Source organism: Narcine bancroftii, chromosome 2, assembly GCF_036971445.1.
Source record: "Narcine bancroftii isolate sNarBan1 chromosome 2, sNarBan1.hap1, whole genome shotgun sequence".
NCBI classification, from domain to species: domain Eukaryota; kingdom Metazoa; phylum Chordata; class Chondrichthyes; order Torpediniformes; family Narcinidae; genus Narcine; species Narcine bancroftii.
In genome coordinates, this window is record NC_091470.1 from 43,010,235 (window position 1) to 43,032,848 (window position 22,614).

Consider the following 22,614-nt stretch of genomic DNA (forward strand, 5'->3'; position numbering starts at 1 on the left):
AAAATGAACTATTATTTAAGCTATTACAACACTCAGTTCATTCTTAAAATTTAGCAATTGAAATTTTACAATCATCAACCTCAATTATCTACCCGAATTTTTAAAAAAGAGATTGAAAACATAATCATAGTATTCCACACAGTTTTCTTATCTAAGTGTTTAATTACATATACAATAGTCACAAATGCTACCTGCTTTGACATTAAAATGGTGATAGCTATTTTCCCATGTCATTTTCACAAATTGAAATGAAACCAAGAATAGTAATTAGAGAATGCAAGTGGCAAGGGAGCTTGCAACTCATGAAAGAAACTCATGGTTTTCTGAGATTAATCCAGGGGGTGGAAATAACTTTGTGTGATAAAATGTGATGGCAAGTCAACAGTACATTTTACAATTTTCTAAATTTTATTTCCATTGTCTTCAATTAACATTACCCTTTTTTTTTTAAGGCTATCACTCCAAGTAACTTACTCTTTGTATCAATAGTTGAAATGAGGATGTAGTTTAGACCAGCCAATCTCAATGGAAGCCCTGCCCCCCCTCACCCCTGGCACATTTAAGTAAAATCTTTGTTTTCTTTTTGCCTCACACAACAAATATTTTCTATTTATTTATTTAACGCAGTTAGTAGGAGAGAAGTATGGAAGGGGACTCATAAACTTTGAGCAGAGTCCTAGATGAAAAGAGGTTGAGAATGGCGAGTTTAGACACTGCAATACCCAGGGTTACCCAAGCAGGGTTTGTCTATTCTGCAGATGCTCCCTCGCCTGCTCAATACTTCTTATTTTTCAAATTTCCAGCATCTACAGTCTCTCCGATGCACGTGATTTGCTGCTAACGAACAATCTATGCCAGTGGTCTTCAACTCACATACTACCTTAAATAATCCCTTACTAACTTCAGAATGCCTATGCCATTGGTGTTCTGTGGTTAGTAAAGGATTACCTAAGGTGGTACATGAATGTAAAAAAAAGTTTGAGAACTACTGGATGAAGCTCACAAAAAACCAAATGTCTAGTTTGTCTACAAGTATTCACGTGATACTTCTATTGAGGGTTTTTTTGTTCCTGATTAAGCTTTGATCTGCTACAAGAACTTTGTTTATAATGATTAGTACATTTAGACACACCCACGTGCAGTTATTACAAAATGACGAGGTCTTGTTCTTCACATTTTGAAAAGCAGCAGCACTATTTTACGCATGGGCCTAGCTCTCTGCACGTCAATCACATGACTCAACAAGCCACCAAAACTCAAAGACTCAACCAAGATCTGTAAGTGATTCAGGAGACCTCACCACCATTATTTTTCCCGTGACCAAATATTCATGATGGCTTGCTCCAAGGAAAGTCTGATTAATGCACTTGAGAAGTTTGGTTGCATTTAAAAGTGATTTCTAAATAGACAAGCTTTGCATTTCAAAACTAAAAATGGAGGCATGCTTGAAGAGGCAGTGTGTGCATGTGAATGAGACCTGACAGCAAAGAGGCAGGTACGTTCAGAGAGCTAGAATATTGCACAAATGAGACCTACCTTTGCAATGTATCACACGGCGCTTCCCTTGTGATTACAGAGACAGAGACAGAAGTGCTAGATAAAGATGTGTATGAGGAAAGTCAGGTTCACCTAACACCTATTCTAATGGCCTCTTAGCCACATTCATTTGCATCTTCTGATTAACCTCTCATAGGATAAACAATCTGGTTCCATGCTTGCCACGAATTTTTTCTCCAAATCTGTTACATGCAATTTTTATTATGATATACTGTGAACTCATTAAATCTCAATACCTAGTAACGTGAAGGGAATTTCAACATAGTTAAAAAACAATTCACATGATATAACATTTTGAAAATGCTATTTTAATAATTAAACTTTCTGAATGGGCTCTTCTGCATCATTTGGAATATACTCCAGCTCAATAGAAATGAACATATTTAAATATGACGAAGGCTAGTAACGTCTGGATTCATTTGGGTGATAGACCAACTGAAATTCAATCAAATGCACCATATTTAAAAGCTAAAGAAAAGTCCTTGAGTGACAAAGAAGAGAGGTAGAGACTTCTGTTCGTCAACCAACAACACTCAGTTTTCATTATGGTTAAAATGGTCCCAAACCACAACAATCTCACTTTTCCTTCTTGGGCCTTTAATTTGTTTTCTCCTCTTCCTCCCATTCATTTAAGGCACCTGTTTGAATCCAGGTAGCTCACTATTCCACCCCCACTCCTAACTCAACCTTGACCATCTCTCCTCTTCTGCCCTTAGTATTCTCCTGACATCAGCCAAGTCTTGAGCCACACATTCTCTCTGACTCCATATTCTCTGAAGATCCATTACAATATCCTTCTTGTTTAATACAAGCTACAACTCCAACCTTCCTGATTTATTAAATTTTAATTTTTAAAAATTCATACCACATCCCCTTGTGTAACTGAATGTGACTCCACTTGTTACATGTCTTCTTGTCCTGCTATATTACTATAGAGCTCCTTGAGGATCTTTCAATTACATTTTCTTCTTTCATGGTATACCATGGCAATATGATCCACACACAATTCTGGGTTTACACCTGTACGCTGAGGTCAACCTCATCCAACAGACCTTCATCTTTCTTAACCATTCCACAGCCCAAGAGTTTTCAGATCAATCGTGGTACACTGCAATCTTGGTGATTCTCACTGTATTTGAGTGTATATACTGCCTCATTCAGTAAGGGGCTGTATACATTTCCTGCATTCTCTTTCTAAATTTCTTCTTTCTATTCTCTTGTGCATCCAACTATCCTTTTACTCCAGAAGTCAAACCATGCTTTCAACTATCCAAACATTAAGTATTGGAATTTCTTTAATAAATTCTCCACCTCTCTCTTCATCCTCAAGGCTTTCCTTAAACTTACCTCTTTGTCCAAAGTTCAGGTATGCTCTCCGATTAGTCTTTTTTTTCACATTTTGTTCTTTCAAAGGGGCATATGAATGGAGTTTGTTGCTGCCATGTATGGGACTTACAAGAGGGCAGTAGCAGTAGCAGTTTGAAGGAAGGGAAACAATTATGAGTTATGAATAAAAGGAGAATTCATTTCATAGTAGCTAAGTAAATTGGAATGGCATAGATAGCGTAGCAGTTATTATAATGCTATGACAGTGCCAGCCACTGGGGTTTGAATTCAGCATTGTCTATAAGGAGTTTGCATGCTCCCCCCTGTGTCTGCATGTGTATCCTCCGGATGCTCAGGTTTCTTCCCACTTTTCAAAACGTACAGTAGTTGTAGGTTGATTGGGTTATTTCGCAGCATGGGCTCATGGGCTGGAAGGGCCTGTTATCATGCTGTATGTCTCAATTAATTTTTGCGTTTTAGGGTTTTTCAATAAGAGTAAAAGGCAATTTTTATTCTGCATTGGAGGAATTAGTAATTATTTTGTATTTTTTTATAATCATGGGATCTCTCAAAGCATTTTGCTAGCAATTACATCATTTTAGTGTGTCATTTTTGAAATGCTGTTGACCATTTGCATGCAGCAAATCCCTCTGACACAGCAATGGAACAGATAAATAAGCAATCTGTTTAGTGATGTTGGTTGAGGGATTTTTGCAGGAAAGGGCACTGGGAAGAGAAATTCAATAAAGCAACCACCGTTTCAACATGTAATTATTTATCTACAAGGTTGTGCAATAAAAAAAAGGCATTATAGACAAGCTGTTGTCTATCTGAACTATCTAATGATGTGATTTTACAGATCTTAACAATATTAACAACACTGAATTAAATGAGAGTCAAGGCAATGGTGAGGCATTTAATTTAAAGAGCAATGCTGAAGAACTGTAGTTCCTTAGTGGGATGTCATGGGAGCGATTATGTGATCAGAGTTTATTTCATTCTTGGGAACGCGATGAGAAAAGGTGAAGGAAATAATGTTAACCTTTAACGTCTTGAACTTGATCACCCAAAGACTCTACCTAATACAATGTTGGCAGCAAAGGAATTCTGATTGAAAATGAGCTATGAAAAATATACATCTCCTCAAATGCCAGGTGGGTCAAGGAGAGGGCAAATTTCTTGGGAACAAATATTCTATTTCCTGAGAGCAATGCTAAAAGGATGCATTAACTGAGCATTATATTGTGACTCATTCGTAATACTACTCAAACCCTGTGCCAATTCTGCACTCTAGGGATTCTAATAGATTTGAACTGAGCTTTCTTACTAATGCCTGAAGAGATTTAACCAACTTCTGAGACACTCCAGTTGAGTCCCTATCTCTGGCTTTGCAAAATAATCTATTTGAAATTCAGGGAATTAAAGCAAAAAAAAAAAAAATTTTTTTTTGAAAAAGTGAGAAAATTGAAATAGGAAAAGATAAAACAGCGGAAAAATAAACCCAAGAAAGGTACAAATTTTTGGAATATCTGATTACGTTTCTCAATACTGTAAAGGAATGGTGCTCACCTGCATTATAGAGGGAATCCTTGGATTTTCTATGAAAGAAAGTGCATCAAAATAAATCTTCAGTATTGGCACATCTTAGATGGAATGTTTATATGAATAAATCAGTTAACAGTTACATTTCTGTTCTAGAAAAGTACAATAATGCATTTTGAAACAGCTGAGCTGTTTCAGAACTGTCTGTAACAGTTGTGAGAAGATCAGTGTCAGAGAAGAAGGTCAACCCATCATCTGAAAGCCTTCATGCATAGCAGTGTTGCAGGCAGCGTCCACTTCAGTCTCACAGGTGCTTAAGACACACAATAGTTAGTACAGTACTCAATTTTGTTTTCACACCAAATTGTTTCAACATCAATCGGTCAAAAATTATCTCAAGATGCATCGAACTGGCTTACCATTAATCATATTGTAAATGGAGTATTTCTACTAATCAAATTTATTTACAACAATCCAAACTACATCCTAACAGAGTTAAGACTGTAAACTGAATACTGCTGCTTTGCATTTTTTTTAAAGATTTGCCCTGATTTGTCTTTTGCCAATGTTAATTTGTTGCTGGACATTGAAAAGATTAATAAATACTAAAATCTCAGCTTGGCGCTGAATTAAAGGAAACCTTACAAGTCTGAGGGCGAGAACATTTTCAATGATGTCATCAGCCAACTGTGAAAGGCCCAGATCACAATCATTTATTTCACTGAAGGTGCAGTAAAGTCCTATCAAACTCATTTCAGAAGTGGTGAGCACGTCTTGGAAAATGTATGCATACACTTTAACTCACCCTTCACTGGTCTTCTTGCCACTAGACCCGCTGCTGTTTGATCCAGTGCGGGTCCTGCTGCTCTTTGACTCGCCAAAACTCTCTCTTCGTGCAGCCGAGGACACACGTTCAGATGAATTGCTTCTCTTTACAGAGCTACATTAAAATAGAGTTCAAATGTGATGACTTCCCTTTTATCAATGGTAAAGGCTCCATTATTGTCACATAATACTACATTTAGAATGTAACATCGATGAAATTCTTTTTGAACTTTTGTCAACTCTAAGGCAGCCAGAGAGTTGCCACTTTGTTCAGCGCCTCTTATGGAAACCTACAGCACTTGGTGTCCTAGGTGGTCTCCCCTCCAAGTACTGACCAGTCCTGAGCCTACTTAGCTTCTAAGATCAGACAATCTCAGGCACATTCAGGCTATTAGGTGCTGTATTGGAAAAAAACACACACAAATGCTGGAGAAACTCAGCAGGTCAAACAGTGCCTTTATGTAGCAAAGGTAAAAATACATCAACGTTTTGTGCTTGAGCCCTTAATCAAGCCCGAAATGTTGGTGATGTATCTTTACCTTTGCTACATAAAGGCACTGTTTGACCTATAACCATATAACCATATAACCACTTACAGCACAGAACAGGCCAGTTCGGCCCTACTAGTCCATGCCGTAGCAAATCCCCACCCTCCTAGTCCCATTGACCAGCACCCGGTCCATACCCCTCTAGTCCCCTCTTATCCATGTAACGATCCAGTCTTTCCTTAAATGTAACCAATGATCCCGCCTCGACCACGTCTGCTGGAAGCTCATTCCACATCCCATCACCCTCTGCGTAATAAACCATGTCCTCTAGTTTGAATCTCCCCCTTTCTTAATTGAAAAAGCCTATCCACATTTACTCTGTCTGTCCCTTTTAAAATCTTAAAGTCCCCTCTCAATCTTCTACGCTCCAGAGAAAAAAGCCCCAGTCTGCACAACCTTTCCCTGTAACTCAGACCCTGAAATCCTGTCAACATTCTCGTGAACTTTCTCTGCACTCTCTCTATTTTGTTTATATCTTTCCTATAATTTGGTGACCAAAACTGTACACGGTACTCCAAATTTGCCTTGTACAATTTCATCATAACCTCCCTACTCTTGAATTCAATACTCCGATTTATGGCCAACATTCCAAATGCCTTCTTCACCACACCATCTACCTGAGTATCAGCCTTGAGGGTACTATTTACCATCACTCCTAAATCCCTTTGTTGCTCTGCCCTCCTCAATTGTCTACCATTCAATGTATATGACCTATTTAAATTTGCCTTTCCAAAATGTAGCACCTCACATTTATCTGTATTAAATTCCATCAGCCATTTCTCAGCCCACACCTCCAGCCTTCCTAAATCACCTTTTAATCTACGGTAATCTACCTCACTGTCCACAACACCACCAATCTTTGTGTCATCCGCAAACTTGCTTATCCAATTCTCCACCCCCTACATCCAGATCGTTAATATATATAACAAATAATAGTGGACCCAGGACCGAACCCTGAGGAACTCCACTAGTCACTGGCCTCCAACTGGACAAACAATTTTCTACCACTACTCTCTGACACCTCCCATCTAACTACTGCTGAATCCATTTCACTACCTCCTTATTTATACCTAATGCCTCCACCTTTTTTCCTAACCTCCTGTGGGGAACTTTGGCAAAAGCTTTACTAAAGTCCAAATAGACAACATCCACAGCTTTCCCTTCATCAACCTTTTTTGTAACCCCCTCGAAGAACTCAATCAGGTTTGTCAAGCATGATCTACCACTGACAAAACCATGCTGATTACTCCCTATCAATCCCTTGCCCACCAGACGTCAGACCTGCTGAGTTTCTCCAGCATTTGTGTGTGATTTTTCACTTAACCACCGTGTCAACAGAATCCTGTGTTTCACTAGGTGCTGTATTGTGTGTATATTGAGAAATAACTATTCATTTCATATGCAATGCATTCCAATCACATATCATTTTGCTCAAATGGTTTTTATTAAAAATTATTTTATACAAAGTAAATATCTAAAGCTAGCTACAAATACAGTAACTGTTATAGAAAATATAATTTAAATAACATATTAATAAAACAAATGATATGAAACTCTAATACAAAGATGAATTTGAATGGAAAGCCACCATTATATTTCCAGTCACACAATTCCTGAATAGATTTATAATTTATGTTGTGAACACTCTACTAATACAGCTGACCAAACCTGAAAACCTGGGCATTTTTTTAAAGAGCATATTTCCTGAAGGTGTACAAATTTCTTGGAATTATGGCCTTTGTATGTCTGGGTTGGAATAATATTTGTATTTCTAAACATGCTTTCATCACTGATCATAGCAATGTTGAAAAAATAAATGTTTTCCATTATAATTTGTGCTTAAATCAAAAGTTGAAAGAAAGACTTGTATTTATGTAGCAACTTTCAGGCACCAGTCCCACCAAGCTCTACAACACCTGCCACTACAGATTTTTTTACTACCAATGGAATATTTCTGAAACATAGTCACTCCTTATGATGCTGAGGTGCAGTAAGGCTGTGGTATGGTCATAATTACTGGATGAGGAATCAGAAGTCGGGAAATTGATCTAGGAACACATTTGAAAATCATCACAGAAACTTGGGAATTTAAATTCATGTACTTATTATAGATGAAAACTGTAAGCCATAAATCTACAAATGTCAAAAGAAAAATAATTCACTAATATTATTCAAGGAAGGAAGTCAGCAAAATTAGGCAGTTTGGGGGCAATTGCCATGTTACAACAAACCAATAGTCTCTTCAAAAGTGCTCATTAAAACCTAGAAATTGGATAGTAATTGCTGATTAAAGGAAGCAGACTTCTGAGCCCAAGTATACTAGTGTTTTTGATAGAGAAAGGAGGCTCTCTAATTTCCATTTAAAGTATGGATCTCCAAGGCTGGAAACAACTGAAAACAAGCATCACCTCACACGCTTGAGGAAAACAAAAGGGAAAATAACTGCAATTTTTAAAAAGTTGTTTTAATTGGCATTTTAAAGATAACACAAAGGAATTGTTAATTGAAGGGACTTACAAGAAAGAAAAATTAACATTGAAAATGAGAACTAGAAAACAAGAAGACCCAAGTCAGTATGCTTGTTTAGATGATTGGTTTGCAAATCTCTCAGTGGGATGAGTTGTACTATTTTATTATAAATTCCAATACGGCAGTACACTCATTTACCCAACACTACAAACTGTCTGGGATCAGGCAACAGTTTTTTTAAACCCTTTTATCACTTGGATCAGTGAAGGCCTCCTGCATCACGTACACCATACGTCCCTCAACATATTGATCCAAGTGTAAAGTAAAATTCATCTATCTATGCAATAGGGTATATCTGAGGAAAAGGGTGAATGCATTTCATGAGTAATTTTATTTTGCTTCCCTTATCAAAGAACATTTTAGACTGCCTTGGAGTACTGTGATTTATCAGGCAGAATATTTCCTGATGAATGAACAAAATTTTTTTAATAAAGTTCAAAGATAATTAACCTTCTACTTTGAAAGGAGTACTGGAACCACTAACTGAAAATATTTTGCACCTGAACTTTATTTGTTAAAGTTATTTATCTGTAAATTTCTTTTCAGCAGATCTGAACACTATAAAAAGACAATTGAGCTCATTCAATGTCTAATTTAATATTTCCAGATTTATATTATCTGTCATGTATAACAGCATAATTAATGCATCTGAAATACTGCCCACTGGGGTACACTGATACAACATCCATTCTTGACCAAAATACCTTGAACTACACATATTAAATTAAAAGCTTCAAACAATAGGAAAGATTTGTGAAGCTAATATTGTATGATAACTTTGAACTGTTGAAAATTATTCATTTGAAATATTAAGGTCATATCAGTGATGGGGTTATCCGGACAAACCAATCAGATTAGAACTAATAGCTAGCATAATCCTTTTTTTTTTAAACTTTATTTATTTGTTCAAAAAACAAATAATATATGACATATGCAGCAATTAAACATGAACATGAAAAAAAGAAAAGAACCCCCCCTTCAACCAACTCTCCTAAGGAGAGCCATAAAAAAAAGAAAGAATATTAAAGAAAAAGTTAAATATACATATTAAAATCTAATCAATATAAATTGAAATATAAATATTCTGTGTATAACAGCCATTTATTAATTAAAAAAATTATAATTATCATGTGAAACATACGTAATTGTTTCCATATTAAACAATATTTCATCTCATTATACCATCTATTAATATCAATCATATTTGTATCTTTCCACATACTAGCAATACATTTTTCGCTACGGATAAAGCTAAATATACAAAAGCAAGCTGGAATTTATCTAATCCCAAACCTTTCAGAGGTTGCAAACTACCCAATAAAAATACTGTTGAATCTAAAACTATTTTAATCTTATACAGGTATTCTAAAAATGATTGAATTTTCTTCCAAAAAGATTGTATATGTATACATAACCAAACAGCATGAAAAATAGTTCCAACCGTATCACCACATCTAAAATACAAATCTGATTCATTAAAACCATATTTTTTTTATTCTTCAGGTGTCAAATATAATTGATGTAAAAAATTGTAATTAATCATTGCATAATGTGCATTTATCAATCTAGTTACACTATCATAACAGATATCTAACCAATCATCTTCAGAAAAAATAAAACCTATATCCGCTTCCTATTTGATTTTAGATCTATCCCAACCCTTTTTATCCATACCATCCTGTAATATTTGACACATAAATGAAATATAACCCTTCTCTGGTACCTTCATAAAAAAAGTCTCAAATTTAGTCATTTTAGGTAAAATCATATCTCTACCAAACATACATTTTACCAAAGATCTAATTTGATAATAAAGAAATAAAGAATTCTTATCAATACAAAAATCTTCCCTCATCTGATTAAAAGATAAAAACTTACCCTCTTTAAAACAATCTCCCAAATTTTTCACACCTTTAAATCTCCAATGCAATAAACTTTGATTATGTATTGAAAAAGAAATAAGTTGATTATTATACAACGGAGTCAAAGCCAATAATTTACCCCTAGAACCTATCATTTTATTTTTCTTTATCCATAAATTCATTAAATGTTTTAGTATAGGCACATTATATTGTTGTAACAAATTTATATTCCACCTAAACAAAAATTGATGTATTTCAAATTCAGAAATACTTGCCATCTCAATTTTAGCCCAACTAGGAGGCCGTACCAAATCAATCAATGAACTAATAAATTTAAGTTGAGCTGCCTCATAATAATTTTGAAAATGTGGTAAACGTAGTCCCCTAACTCATATTTCCAAGTTAATTTATTCAAAGCTACTCTCGAAAATTTACCCCTCCATAAAAACTCGCTAACCATTTTATTCAAATCTCGAAAAAAATTTTTATCAATACGGAATAGATTGAAACAAATATTGTATACGCGGAAAGATATTCATCTTAATTGTATTTATCCTTCCCATTAAATTAATAGGTAAATCCTTCCATTTAATCAAATCAGTTTTAATTTTTTTCATTAACGGAGCATAATTTAATTTATATATTGATAATTAACATTCAAAATTATACCCAGATATTTAATTCGATCAGTCTATTTCAAATTAATAATATTCTTATAAACTGAATAATTTCCTTCACTTACCGGTAATATTTCACTTTTTTCCTAATTAGCTTTATATCCTGAAAGACATCCATATTGTATTAAAGATTCCTTCAAATGCAAAAGTGACTGAGCTGGGTTTATTAAATACACCAATACATCATCAGCAAATAAATTAATTTTATACTCCTCATCTAAAACTTTCATACCTTGTATCTGTGTATTTTGTCTTATCAACTGTGCTAAAGGTTCAATCACTAACGCAAACAAAGCTGGTGATAAAGGACAACCTTGACGAGTTGATCGAGTTAACTTAAAAGATTCCGAAATCAAACCATTCGTCAATACTCTAGCTACCGGTTTACTATATAGAGCCCTAATCCAACCAATAAAAGAAGGACCAAACTTAAATTTCTCCAAAACTTTAAACAAAAAATTCCATTCAACTCTATCAAATGCTTTTTCTGCATCTAAGGATATCAGCATCGGGCGATCTAAAGATTGTCGAAATCTATTAATCAAACTAATCACGTGCAAAATGTTATCTGAAGCATATCTATTCTTTATAAAACCTGTTTGATCAATATGAATTAACTTTGGTAAAAATTTAGCCAATCTATTCACTAATATTTTAGTTATTATTTTATAATCTACATTTAATAACGAAATTGGTCTATATGAAGATACTTTCAAAGGATCTCTATCTTTTTTAGGAATTACTGTAATTAAAGCACTAGAACAAGACTCAGGTAATTCATAATGTTCTCCATCTTGACATAATACATTCCCAAACACTGTAGATAAATCATCTTTAAAAATTTTATAAAATTCAACCGAAAATTCATCATTACCAGGCGATTTACCATTCAGCATTTCCAGCATAGCCATTTTAATTTCCGAATCAGTAAATGGTTCTTCTAACTCCTGTATATCTCCATCCTCTAATATCGGTAAATTCAACTGTGATTAAAAAAAATCAATCAATCCAGTTTCCTGTTTTCCTTCAGATGTATATAACTTTTTATAAAATGAATAAAATTCATCATTAATCTCACAAGATTTATAAGTAATAAGAGAATTCCGTCTAACAGCATTAATAGTCCTCGATATCTGTTCTTTCTTTAATTGCCATGCCAATACCTTATGTGCTTTCTCTTCCCATTTGTAATACCGTTGTTTAGTCCTATCAATCACACATTCAAATTGATAAGATTGCAAAGTATTATATTTCAATTTCAGCCTAGATAATTCTATTTTCTGATCTTCTGTAGCATCTTTCTGAAATTCCTTTTCTAACTCATCGGTCTGTTTCTCTAATTCAAGACTGATTTAATCGATTCTTTTTTATTTTAGAAGTATAACTAATTATTTGTCCTCTCAAATAAGCTTTCATAGCATCCCATAATACAAACTTACTTTGAACAGAATTAGAATTTTCTTTCAAAAAAAATTAATGTTTTTTCAAAAAATCAATAAATTCCATATTTTTTAACAACATTGTATTAAATCTCCAATGATAAGCTATTTGAATTTTCTCAGAAGTTTTATATGTAAAATATAACAGAGAATTTTCTGAAATCACCCTACTTTTATTTTCCGCTTGTTGTATTTTCCCTTGTAAATGTGCCGATACTAAAAAGAAGTCAATCCTTGAAAACGATTCATGTCTAGATGAATAAAAGGAAAAATCTTTCTCTGTCGGATTAAGACGTCTCCAAATATCTACTAAATTAAAATCTTTCATCAACGCTTGGACCTGAATTGCCATCTTGGATTTTTTAACTTTCTTCAGTGATTTATCTAATAAAGGTTCCAAAACACAACTAAAATCACCACCAACTAAAATATTATCATTAGCCTGACCCAAACATAAAAATGCATCTGAAATAAATATTTCATCATCTGCATTTGGGGCATAAATATTAAGTAAAGTCCAAAATTCACTAAAAATCTTACAATTCAATTTAAGAATACGTCCTGCCTTTTCCTCCATTGATTGTAATTCAAAAGATAATTTTTTATGTATCAAAATTGCTACACCTTTAGCTCTAGAATTAAATGAAGAAGAATATACATGCCCAACCCAGTCCCTTTTTAATTTCACGCTTTCCTTTACATTCAAATGTGTTTCTTGTTAGCTAGCATAATCCTGAATAAAAGAACTGAAAGTCAGTCCATCTTCTGCAAAAATAATTACTTTCCAAATAGTAATTTCATTTATCATTTGCATGTCAAGCCTGTAGGTTTGGCACATTTAATTCCACCTCAAGCTATTCTTGTTGCTCAGACAGATCATGTTATTTTTGTCATTTAATGATGTGATAGAATTTTGAACAAATCCCTTTTTATTAGTAGTAGAAGAGAGGACTGATTTCTGTGTTGAACATAGCCTAAACATGGCAAATAATACTCATAAATAAAGGATCTATTGATCAAATAACTCAAGCCAAAAATAAACAGCCATGAAAAAACAATGTAAGATTTCCTGGTACTTATCATCGGGAACTTTAATTGGGATGCCAGGATCCATGTGAGATGATCTGCACCATATGTCACAGTAAAACACAGACAATAAATGCTTTCCTCTAGTGAAGTACAGTTCATTGTGTTTGATGCCATTTTCTCTTCCAATGTTGTTTGACATATAACAAGAGATAAATAACATTGCTAAAATTTAAAATGTAAATAATACTCCATACCTTCAATTTAATATCTCCCTATTCAATGCATTCAAGCTGTTTTGCTCGTCACTTTCACTTCTAAATGCAGTTACTGGTATCTTGATAGTGGTACTCAAAAATGTGGAGAAGGAGAAATGCCTACTAGCAGAGTGCACTGAACAAATTTCTATTTAAACTGACTCCATGGTAATCTCACCTTTTAGTAGTTCTATTCAGTTTAGACAAACTAGTCAGACACCCTTGCCTGCTAAATCCAGAAATGACATGCATTATAGAAAGAAAGATAAATGTTATGCGGAATATAAAAAGGAATAAAATCTCATGAAAACATATAGTATGTTATTCAAAACAATTGATCATAAATGTTCAAACATGATGGATGTTAAAAAAAAGGTGACAATGAAAATATTTAATGCATTCTGGTGAAATATTAGCATTCTCAGTGATCTATCACAATACTGTATAGTTGAAAATAAAGTGTGCTTAATACAGCAAAGACAATAACTGAGGCACATTCCTTGACATGTATGGCCTTTGACTACATAGATTTGCAAAGACAGTTGTGAGGCAAGTATATTGTGGTTTTCTGGCTTGGAGTCAGAATATATAAAGGTGTCTAAATCATGGAAGGATGAATTGCAAAGTACAAGAAGAGGTTGTTTTGCCAGTTCTTTATTCCTAATCGCTCTTTTCCCCCTATATACCTGAAAATTCTTCTATTTTCAAATATGTATCCATTTCCCTTTTGAAGGTTCCTGTTGAATCTGCTTGTTTATGTTGGGCATTCCAGTTCATAGTGATTCACAATAGGAGAAGCATTTTGCTCTCTCTCTGATTGTTTCATCAATTAACTTAAATTTCTATCCTTTGCCTGCTTACCTTCCTGTCAATATAAATAGTTCCTGCTATTTTATTCAATGAAACATTGCATTTTCAATCTCCTCATTCCTTCTTTAATTACAGGGATGGAGACAAGACCAGAGTTCATTGACTCTTTTCATGGAAAAGATGAAAAGGTATCTTCTTGAACTGTTGCAGCCTTTTTGGTGAAGACACTCTAAAGAGAATAATTTTAGTCTTTCCATGGAGCTATTTCCCCTCATTCATGTGTTTCTCAAACTTGACACCATTCCAATAAATCTCTGGACTAGTTCCAAGGTTTTGACATCCTTCTGAAAGCAAAATGCATAGAATTGAATCCAGTCATCTAGCTAAGGCCAAACCAGTAATTTATAAATGTACAGCAGAAGTCATTTATCTTACGTAGATGATACATCATATAAATCTAGTCACAATTAAAATAAAATTTATTTTTAAGCACACAAATTAGGATTAGTCTTCAGTTAACTCATACAATGTTGTATACAATGGTATCTTTTTTATTGCTTTGTGATCCTTGTATCACAATATTGGAATATTTATGTTCTCTAAAAGGATGAAACAATGCCAATATCACTTTTTGACTTGAGAATCAAAAAGTCAAGGAATACCTCTCCGCAGTGCTCCGGCCACTAAAGTGCCATCAAAGCTCAATATATCAGAAGTTTTAGTCAGACAACATGGACAAGAACAAACTACACTAAAAGTAAAGATGGGAGAACATGACCCAAGAAATACAAATCCAGTGGCTGGCATGAATCTTGAGTTGCTCAGAATGTAATATTATATATACATTTTTATATTTCCGTATCTATATCTTTATGTGTCTTGTATGGTCATATAAGGTTAGAAGAAGGTGAGAGACGTGTAATGTTCTTGCATTCTCAATCTTCTTGAAAAATGAAATGGCAAATCACACTCAAATCTAATACCTACTCACCACGGAAATACTAGAATGGGGAAAAGGCAACATTGTAAAAAGAAATGGGCCCAACACTGACTAGCAACCACCTTTTGCTTTCTGCCTATCAGCCAATGCTCCACCCAATCTAATATCTTTCCTGTAATTCCACGCACTCTCAACTTATTATGCAGCACCTTATCGAAGGTTTTTTGAAAATCCAAATACACAACATCCAGAGCCTCTCCCTTGTTCATCCTACTTGAGATTTCCTCAAAAAATTCCAATAGGTTGGTCAGGCAGGAACTTCCCTTCATGAAACCATGCTGCCTTGGACCTATCATGCCATGCACCTCAAGATAGTTCATAACCTTGTCCTTGAGGATCGACTCTAATAACTTTCCAACTACTGACATCAGACTAATAGGCCTGTAGCGCCTGCTAACAGCAGCACTGCTGAAATGAAATACGTCCACACACACACACACGAGGGTGAGCCAGTAACTCACTTTTGTGCGCTGCTTTAAGGGTACGAGAGCCACTTCTTGTCTAGAACGCGCTGGACTGTGGGAGTGACAGCGCATTGCAGAGTCACTGCCTGCTCAGTGCTATGTGACCAGGAAGTGGCAACATTACCTTGGCAAGTTGTGTTGCCAAATGCAGGCTTCTCCTGAGAAGGGAAAGGGAGCCCACGCCATCTGACTGGGATGGTGATTCGGCCCATCTAAATGCACAATTGCTCAGCCTGCTACAGGCCGATAATTTCCGTTTTTCTGCCTTCCTCCTTTCTAAAATAGAAGAACTACATTTGTGACCTTCAATCCTCAGGAACCATGCCTGAGTCTATTGATTTCTGGAAAATCCTTTTCAATGTCTCCACGATCTCCAAGGCCACCTCCTTCAGAACCCATGGGTGCACCTCATCCGGTCCCGGAGACTTATCTACCTTTAGTTCATTTAGCTTACTTAGCACAATCTTTCTTGTAATCTTGACTGTACTTAATTCTATTCTCTGAGACTTCTATAAAGTATATTACTATGGTCTTCCTCAGTGATGACTGATGCAAGATACTCATTTAGTTCCTCTGCCATCTCTTTGTTACCTGTTATAATTTCTCCAGCATCATTTTCAGTCCTATATCTATCTATCCATGTTTCTCTTTCATTCTTCATGTATTTAAAAAAAAACTCAGTATCCTTTTGTATGGTATTTGCCAACTTCCTTTCATAATTCATCTTTTATTTCCTAATGATTTTCTTTGTCTCTTCTGTGTTTTTAAACGTTTTTCCATGAATTTTTGCTTCCTTGCATGCCCTCCTTTTTGCTTTTATTTTAGCCTTAACCTCTCAGCCATATTTGTGCCATTTTTCCATTCATAGTTTTCTTTTTTCTTGGAATATATCATCCAAATCTGCTCTGCCATCCCCCCATCTAGTTTACTTCTTAAGGCAACTTGAGCCAGTTCCTCTCTGTAGATCCCTTTGTTCCACTGAAATATTGACACAACTGATATCTGCTTTTCAGATTTGAAACTGAACTCAATCAGGTTATGATCTCTACTTTTTAAGGATTCCATTAACTTTAATTCCATCATCACCTCAGATTCATTACACATCACCCAATCCAAAACCACTGATCCCCTGGTAGGCTAACAAAAAGCCATCCTGTAGGCATTCTACAAACTCTCTCTCCTGAGATCCAGAACCTTCCTGACTTTCCAAATCCCCCCTGACTTTCCAAATCCCCTTCCATAATTATTTTGACATTTTCCTTCTGACACGCTTTTTCTATTTCCAACTGTAATTCGTCGTCCACTTCCCGGCTGCTGTTTGGGGGCCTGTATGTAACTACTAATAGGGTTCTTTAACCTTGCCATTTCCTAACTCAACCCATAAGGATTCTACCACTTCTGACTCCAAGTCCCTTCTTTCTAGGGATCTAATATCATTGCTTACCATCAGGGCTACACCACCCCCTCTATCTACCTGCTTATCTTTCCTTTACACTGTGTACACTTGGACCTTCAGCTCCCAATCACATCCATGTCTCTGTGATGGCCACAATGTTAGATATTTTAATTTGTATCTGTACAACAAGGCCATCTACTTTATTGGCAATGCATTGTGCATTTAAGTACAGTTCACTTAGACCAGTATCTGTTACTGATTTTGCTGTATTTATATTGTAAATTATCCTTTCACCTGCCTGTCCCTTTTTGTCATCTCTGCTGAATATTATTTTTGACTTTTTTCTATTTTCCTTTTTCTCAACTTTAACACCCTGGTTCTCTTCTCCCTTAATCTCTGCACATACATTCTGATCCCCACTCCCCTGCCAAACTAGTTTAAACCCTCCCCAACAGCTCTAGCAAACCTGCCTGCCAGAATATTAGTTTCCCCCCCCCCACCCCCACCTCTAGTTCAGGTGAAGCCCATCCTTTTTGTTGAGGTCAGAACTTCCCCAGAAGAGATCCCAATGATCCAGGGACTCATTTAAGGACTCTTACTTGTGCACTTTATTGATTTTTTAAAAATAATTCTCTCTGCATTGCACAGATTCTTTACATTTATTATCTGTTTACATTTCTTTATTTGTTTAAATGTATAAGCTGTGTACAGTTTTTTTTTTGCACTACCATTAAGTGGTGATTTTGCCTCACCTGCAGAAAAAAGAATCTCAAGGTGGTATGTGATGTCATGTATGTAATCTGAGAATAAATCTGAAATCAGAAAACATCTGAACAGCTGTGATACATTCTGTTACATTTGTGGAGAGTATACGCTCTAAAATCATGACTGCACTTATTAAGAAAGCTTATGAGCTCTACTTCAGTTCTGAAATTGCTGACCACGACAAACTCTGGGTTCCTCATATTTGTTGTGTGACATGCGCAGTCAACCTGACAGCATCATTATGCAATTAAACATGCTAAATCAATAAGAGTTCATTGAAGTTGTGTTTCCAACTTCCTATGTGATACAGCAAATCTGATATTATCTTTGTGTTCAGCTACAACATGATTATCATAACCACTAGTTTTCTTTCAGGAAGCAAAACTTTTGAAAAAAATTGTTGTCACGATTCCTCTATGTACTCAGTTATCTTGAAAAGCAACTGATTTCAGCTTTCCTACGAAACACCTGATGCTCAAATGTGGGGAAAAAAAATGGTTATGCTTTTCTCTCATCATTGTCTGATTTCAGTGCTGCTAGTTCAATTAATGAGAAAAACTTTTGGTTTGTCACCAGTAGAAAGGCTAGAATGTTCATTTCTGATCAGAGAGAGGAACTTGTAAAATACCTTGTAAATTTTTAAAAATTATACAAGGCCTTATATTGAGAGAAATTTACTGAATCATTCCAAGAATTAAGCTGATGTTGGCTCCATGAGAACACATATAAGCAAAGGTAGACATTTGGCTTCTCACACCAACTCCATCAATCAATAAATCATGACTAATTTAATACTTCTGTGCAAATTTCCTGAAATATCCCCATAATTCTCTATATTCAATGTTAAATACTTAAAAAGAGCAGCACAGTTGGCATGGAGGTTAACGCAATGCCTTTACAGCGCCAGAGATCGGGACCCGACTTGGGTTCGAACGCCACACTTTCTGTAAAGAGTTTCTACATTCTCCCCATATCTAAGTGGGTTTTCTCCAGGGGATCCAGTTTCCTCCCACCCTCCAAAACATACCAGGGGTGTAGGTTAATGGGGTGTAAATTGGGCGGCATGGACTTGTAGGGCCGAATTGGCTATATGTTTAAATTTCATTTTTTTTTTAATTGGCCTTAAATATACTTAGTGAATGAACCTCCTCAGCTTCCTTTGGTAGAGAATTGCATAGATTCAACACATCTTAGACCTAAATAACCAAACCCATATTTTGAGACTGTGGACCTTGTTCCAGACACCCCAGTCAGAAAAAGGTAAAATTTGCATTTACCCTTTCAAACCGGGTTGGAATTTTCAATGGGATGACCTCATTCCTCTAAGTTCAGGGAGGCACATGTAAAGTCTGTGCAGACGATGTTCATACGACAAATGCCTTCATAGGAAATCAGACTTATGAACTCCATCGATGCAAGTAGATTTTTTTTTATATTAGTCAATTGCTCATCCATTGACAAGTTTTGCTTTTACTTTCTATGTTAACTTGTAATGCATCATACTAATCTTTATCAAATTAGAATGTTTAGGTAATGTCATCAGAGGACTTGCCTCAGTTACCTCCCGAAAACAGCTGATCAGACATGTTTGCAATAACAGGGAGTATCTACAGAAGTAACCTATATAAAATGGTACCAAACTTAAAAACCTTTAAAAGGTGCAATGAAAGCTAGGCATTTTGATAGAATGGTTAATATGAAATGAGATACAAGTGGTTACTCAAGTGTATTACAAAGTGCTCTATGGAGTATAACATTAGCATATTAGATAATATTGAGGATAAAGATTTTTGGAGATATAATGTACTCCTTTGGATAGCAAGTATTAGAGGAGTTATGCAAGATTATAAATGGAACATACTGCTTTGCTTGCCCAAGTCTATTCTTACCTTTTGGTTGTTAGTGTTACATCCTTTCTGGTACCAGATGGTGATGGTAGAGGACCACTTCCTTTCTTTGGTAGTATGGTTCCATTGTTCACTGTTGGTCTTAATGGCAGGGTTTGTACAAAAGGTCTTGCTGCAAAGCAAGCAAATAACATATCACTACTCCCTGCACACTTTGCTTCTTACACTAAATAATGTAGGATTACAGTCTTTTCAGCTGTTTTTGTTTAGGAGATTAATATTCTGACCAGGAAGGATACCTTGGCTCTATTTGGAAGTATTTTCTGTGTTTAAAAATAAATTACAATGAAATGAAAGCGAGCTAAAGAACACACATAGCTAACAACATAGTCTGAAAATTCTCTTTTCCAACCATGGTGCAGGGAGTGGAATTTCATATTTCTTCAAATTCTTTAAACTGCCATACCCATATTTTAAATGTCAGTACTTAACTCACTTTCTTACATTTCATAACCAAAGGAAGGAGAGTTGCCATAAAAAAAAATCTGAATTACTATGATATAGAATAGGGTCAGTTGAACCAGTGAGAATTGTGGTCAGCTGATGGCAGGGCCAGGAATTGAAATTCACGCATATCCAATGCAAACACGCATGCACCTGCCATCCTAATATACCTTAATTGGAAGGGATCTGGGGCTCTCCTGACTTCTCCAATTCCTAAGCACACCCAGCTTTTGTTTTGCAATGTGGCAGAACTACTTGGTAACCATTATGCAGGGAGGATCTGAAGAGATCATTACAGCTTACATTTGCACAAGTACTGCTTAAAGTAGCAGGTCTAAGAGGTTGCACCTTTCAGGAAGGATTGAACAGGAAAATAGATAAAATGTTGTAAAATGTACAGTCATGCACTTTGGTAGAAGGAATAAAAGGGCAAACCATAAAATTTAATATTCAGAGGCGCAAAGGGACTTGGGAGTCCTCATGCAGGATACCCTAAACATTAACCTCCAGGTTGAATCGGTAATGAAGAAGGCAAATGGAATCTTGGCATTCATATCTAGAGGAATAGGATAAAAGAGTAGGGATATGATGTTGAGGCTTTCTAAGGACTGGTAAGGCCTCACTTGGAGTACCGAGTACAGTTTTAGGCTCCTTATTTTAGAAAGGATGTGCTGGCATTGGAGAGGGTTCAGAGAAGATTTATGAAGGAACATTTGATGGTTCTTGGATTATCCTCCTTGAAGTTGAAAAGAATAAGGTGGGTGGGTGGGGGGTGAAACCTCCTATAAGCATTTTGAATGTTGAAAGCCCACGACAAAGTACATGTGGCAAAATTGTGCCCCATGTTTGGGGAGTCAAGGACAAGAAGGCATAATTTCAGGATTGAAGGGTGGCCATTTAAAACAGAGATGTGGCAAAATTTCTTTAGTCAGAGAGTGGTGAACCTTTGGAATTTGCTACCATCGGTGGCTATGGAGGCCAAGTCGTTGGGTGTAAGAAAGGCAGAGATTGATAGGTATCTGAATAGTCAGGGTATCAAAAGTGATGGGGAGCAGGTAGAGGAGTGGGGCTGAGTGGAAGAATGGATCAACTCATAATGGAATGTCGGAGTAGACTTGATGATCCGAATGGCCAGTTTCTGCTCCTATATCTATGGTTTTTCTCTTCCAGGAAAAGCTTAGACTGTGTTTATAACTTTAGGACGATGAAGAATTTTTAAATAGTCGTTCAGTGTGCACAGTCAGTAGAACCACTACCCAAAAGCACCAAAGACTCTGGTTCAATCATGACCTTTGGTGCTATCAATATGGAGTTTGTGTGCTCTCCCTGCGACCATGTGTATTTGCTCGGGAAGCTCAGGTTTGCTCCCACATCTGAAGACCTGCAGGTTAATTGGCCACTGTCTCGTGTACGAGGAATTTTGATGAGAATGAAGAATGAGTGTAAATGGGTGACTGATGGATAGAAATGACTCGGTGGCCTGAAGGGTCTATTTCTATGCTGATTCTCTCTATTGTAGACAAAGCAACAAAAAAAAAACAATGAATCACAATTAAAATCCAAAAAGCCAAATAGGAAATTGTGGAGGAACTGCTTTACCCAGAGTGGGCAGAGTATAACATTTGCTCGTACAAAGAATGGAATCGGATGAATCTATTTTAAGGAGGAAGTTGAATAAATACATGAAAGAGAAAGGGATAGGTTAATAAATTAGATGAATGCTCATGTTAAGCATAAACACCAACAGAGCCTTAATGAGCTAAAGACGTTTTTAAATATTAAATACTATATAATATTTTATGATATCACTCATATGCTCAGATGTGCTCTTTAAGTAATCTTTGAATTTATTTTGTCCCATTTTTTAACTCAGCCCCCTCAACCCAGGTAAAATTGAAAGACTTTTGATCTTTTCTAAACACTTCCAGGATTTCTCCATCTTACTGATATTTCCCATTTATTTTTATGCCATTTTAATGTAATTTTCTCTTCCAAAAATTGAGATCCCTATACTCATCAAAGTTGAAGTTAGACCATTGTTAGTTCATTAACGTTGGATCTGTGCAGTTCAGATGTTCAAAAATCTCCCCAAAATAATTCTAAAACATCAGGTGAAAATATCAATCTTCCTGGGAGAATTGGCACCATTATTTTCTACTCAACCAACTCTTCCAGACATCAAGCTTTTTCTGTGATGGTTTTAATTATTATTTTCTTTCGGCTTTTGATCTTTTACATCA

General features: G+C 35.7%; 1 protein-coding gene across 6 annotated transcripts in view; it reads right to left on the reverse strand.

Moving 5' to 3' along the window:
- Positions 1-22,614, reverse strand: part of eml1 (EMAP like 1) — a 197,169-nt gene that overhangs the window by 33,333 nt on the left and 141,222 nt on the right. For 4 of the 6 annotated variants that reach the window (XM_069916453.1, XM_069916448.1, XM_069916450.1 and 1 more), the window contains 4 exons: positions 19,913-20,042; positions 5,231-5,365; positions 4,453-4,481; positions 1,537-1,563 (listed from right to left, as the gene is read on the reverse strand). In XM_069916453.1, coding sequence (XP_069772554.1) covers positions 1,537-1,563; positions 4,453-4,481; positions 5,231-5,365; positions 19,913-20,042 — 321 coding nt within the window. The remainder of the gene's footprint in view (positions 1-1,536; positions 1,564-4,452; positions 4,482-5,230; positions 5,366-19,912; positions 20,043-22,614) is intronic. The other 2 variants (XM_069916449.1, XM_069916452.1) reach the window with 1 other exon arrangement.